The following is a 3,909-nucleotide window of genomic DNA, read 5'->3' on the forward strand; positions in this document are numbered from 1 at the left end:
CTACAACAACGGGTTTAAGCAAGAAAATGATTGTGAAGGTGGAGCAGGAGCCTGCAGTGTTTTGTTCTGTTGCGCATAGAAGCTCTGTGAATCAGACCAAGCTTGAAGGCACCTAACAACAAATAACAACAACCGTCAAAAAAAAAAAAAAAAAGTACCTAGTCATGTCATGTTTTCTAATATCGATTTGTTCACGTTGAGTTTTCAATATTCTTTTTCCAAACTCTTAACAGTTTTCTTCTAATGAGTTGATACATCTCAGAATTGGAATCTAACAGATTCAGATTTTTTTTTTTAATTACCTTAGCCCTTGGGTTTAAGAAAAATATTTTGAAATTTTCCTTCCACCTTGAATTTATATATTTTCCCTAAAATGGGTGCTATTCTACTGTGATAAATATTCATTTTGTTGTTATGGGCTGCTGTCCAGTAAGTCCCCACACTCAATAGACGGGATGCTGCCTGGTCCTCTGCCATCTCCATGTTGGCTTACAGATTGAATCATTGTGATCCATAAGGTTTCACTGGCTGATTTGCAGAATCAGGTCATTAGCTCTTTCTTCCTAGTCTATGTTAATCTAAATGATTCACTGAAATCTGTTTGGCATCATAGCAATATACAAGCCTCTGCTGATAAATGGGCCGTGGCTGTGCGTGAGATGCACTGGCCAGGAATCAAACTAGTAACTCCCACATGGAAGGCAAGAGTTTTACTACTCAATCACAAATGTTTACCCTCACACCCACCAGGATGTCTATAATTAAAAAAAAAAAAGGAAAATAACCAGTGTATTTTAGTTTGTGCTTATGTGCATTAAAAAAAGCAGAATAACTGCAATACAAATAAATTATGGGGTTTCATAATATAAGCAGAGGCTTAATAAATTTAATGAATAGAATGAAATAAGGCTATTTTATTTTTTCAATTTTTTGGTCATTGGTCTCAAAACCTGTACTAAATATTTAATAATACATATTTGAAGCAGTTTAAAAGAATTTTAAAAAGCACTTTAAAAAGCCAAACCAATAAACAAGTTAAATAACAACCATAGCAATAGCAAACAGTTCATTTTTCCTGGTCTTGTCCAAGACCTACCATAGGGAATACTGGTAGGATTGCACTCAGCTTCCCCCCAAGTGCCTTTAAATGCTTCTCCTGCTGCTTTCAGCACAGCTTTGCAGGAGTTCCCACACTCCATGCGCTTAGAGAACTGGCATTCGCTGCTCACTGCTGTGTTGAAGCAAAGAAAGCAAGAGCAAAAGGCTCAGCTGAGTTTGACATTTCCCTGCAGTTTCATAACATAGTTCTCATTCTCATTATGACTAATTTTTGATAATTAGTTTTTTATATATTAATTTCAAATCTAGATATCAAGCATGAAGACTTTTTCTCTGTTTTTTTTTTCAAAGAGATATATTTATTATTATGATAGAGAATTGGTGTTTTTCCTGTTTGCTGTCATGAGTTCTGAAACTCAAGAACATCCCTTCAAATATTGGTTGGAATTGACAGCCAACATGTGAGTGAGTTTCTTCCCTTTCTTTCCCTTCCATTCCCTTTCCTTTTCTTTCTCTTCTCTTCCCTTTCCCTCTGTCTCTTTGACTACCCATAGAATCAACACTTAAAATAATATTTTTCCATGAATACTCAGAAAATACATCTGGTTGCTGCCTATATTTTTATAAGCTTTAGATTCTTCTAATTTTGATCACAGTTTGGAATGTTTATTAGCTTACAAGTCAAATTAAAGGGGCCTGTTCTAATGGAAAATTGACCACGGAATGGTATCTTGAAATCCTGGCTCCTAACTTGGGGCTGTTTGATGCTGGGACAAGAGGCTAAGGGAAACTGTGGAATGCTTTTTACTCTACTTCAGATAGACTAGCAATGCTACAAAGCTATAAATATTTGAAAACAATGTCAAATGGTTGAATATTATAAGCAATAAGCAGAATAAAAATTATAATTGAATGATGGAAATATTAACTGATAATTTTGCTTAATTAATAATTGATTAAATAAATCATGTGATTAATAAAATTAATTTTTAGTGACTGGGAGAATTCATGAAAACTATACTTCTTCATTTACTGATGAAGAAATAGATGTCCATACAGTGATCATAATAGTAATTTACTTTCATATAAGTGTGCATCACTAATATATAATACATAAATATATGCAGAAATGAAACATGAATTATGTGGATGGGAATAGTGTGTGACTTTATAACATTAAATTCAAAAAGAGAGACAGGTATATCCTAAATTCTGCCTGATAAACCTACCATGCAAAAATACGGGCCCCAAGTTCTACTGAATATGAAAAAAAATTAAGTAAATAATACATTGCAGCCATATATCCAGAATTTTTATTTATCACATAAATTGAATCAATGAGAACAGAAACATGTTAAAATTAACAAGAACTTGCATTTTAAGAGTGATTTATGAAAATACCTTTCATAAGCTTAAAAAAAATTGTTTTTTTAAGCTTACTTGAGGTTTAAAATGACCCTATGAAGAGGTCATTAAGAACTGAGGGGCAAAGAGGTGAGGTGACTCATTAAGAAACAACTAGAATGTCTCTAATGAGGAATATTTATTTTTGCTCAAAACAGCTCATAACATCACTTAGCACCACAAATTAATTTGTTTAAAATATTTCACACTGTTGCATAGAACATAAATTAATTCCTGTATTTTTTTTTTTCAGATAAACCGCTTCACACTTGTTCCTGCTCCTCATTCACGAAATCATGCTGCTGAATAATAATGTGACTGAGTTCATTCTGCTTGGGTTGACACAAGATCCTTTTAGAAAGAAAATAGTGTTTGCCTTTTTCTTGCTTTTCTACTTAGGGACCTTGTTGGGTAATTTTTTGATTATCATCACCATCAAGACCAGCCGGGTACCTGAGAGTCCAATGTACTTCTTCCTTTTCTACTTCTTATCTGACACCTGCTTCTCTACTTCCATAGCCCCTGGAATGATTGTGGATGCCTGTCTGAAGAATACCATCTCTTTTAGTGAGTGCACGATCCAAGTCTTTTCAGCCTATTTCTTTGGCTGCCTGGAGGTCTTGATCCTTATCCTGATGGCTGTTGACCTCTATGTGGCCATCTGTAAACCCCTGCACTACATGAGCATCATGAGCCGGCGGGTCTACAGTGTGTTGGTAGCTATAGCCTGGGTAGAGACTTGTGTACATTCTTCAATTCAGATTTTTCTGACCTTGAGCTTACATTTCTCTGGTCCCAATGTGACTGATCACTATTTCTGTGACTTGCAACCCTTGTTAAAACTTGCCTGTACAGACACCTTTGTGATCAACTTACTACTAGTATCCAATGGTGGGGCTGTTTGCACAGTGAGTTTTGTCATGCTGATGCTCTCCTATGTTATCATCTTGCATTCTCTGAGAAACCACAGTGCTGAAGGGTGGAAAAAAGCCCTTTCCACCTGCATTTCCCATATCACCGTAGTCATCTTGTTCTTTGGTCCTTGTATGTTTATATATACATGTCCCGCAACCACCTTCCCCATGGATAAGATGATAAAAAAAACTGTGTTTTATATAACTGGAACACGGTTGACTAACCCTCTGATTTATACGCTGAGAAATGCTGAGGTGAAAAATGGCATGAGGAAGCTATGGAGCAAGAAGCTGATCTCAGAAGACCAAAGATGAATGGAAGTTTCAAATCCTTGTTAATATCTTGACTCGACCTAGAATAATTTAACAGAAAATAGTATCTTCTAATTTTGGATTTAATAGAATCCTATCTTGTGGAATGAGAGCTAGTTTCTTTAGGAAAATAGGCAATCTGAACACATACACTGGTTAGTATTGACTCAATTTCATATTGAGGAAGAGACCACACCAGGAACAAACAGGTATGTAAAGC

The 3,909-nt window shown here is 35.4% G+C and overlaps 1 protein-coding gene across 1 annotated transcript; it reads left to right on the forward strand.

The window, feature by feature from the left end:
* The first annotated feature begins 2,759 nt into the window (after positions 1 to 2,759).
* LOC135228528 (olfactory receptor 4C16-like) lies at positions 2,760 to 3,692 on the forward strand. Its single transcript, XM_064275165.1, has one exon. The coding sequence runs from the start codon at positions 2,760 to 2,762 to the stop codon at positions 3,690 to 3,692; it is 933 nt and encodes a 310-aa protein (XP_064131235.1).
* The last annotated feature ends 217 nt before the right edge of the window (positions 3,693 to 3,909 follow it).

Source organism: Loxodonta africana, chromosome 22, assembly GCF_030014295.1.
Source record: "Loxodonta africana isolate mLoxAfr1 chromosome 22, mLoxAfr1.hap2, whole genome shotgun sequence".
Classification (NCBI taxonomy): Eukaryota; Metazoa; Chordata; class Mammalia; order Proboscidea; family Elephantidae; genus Loxodonta; species Loxodonta africana.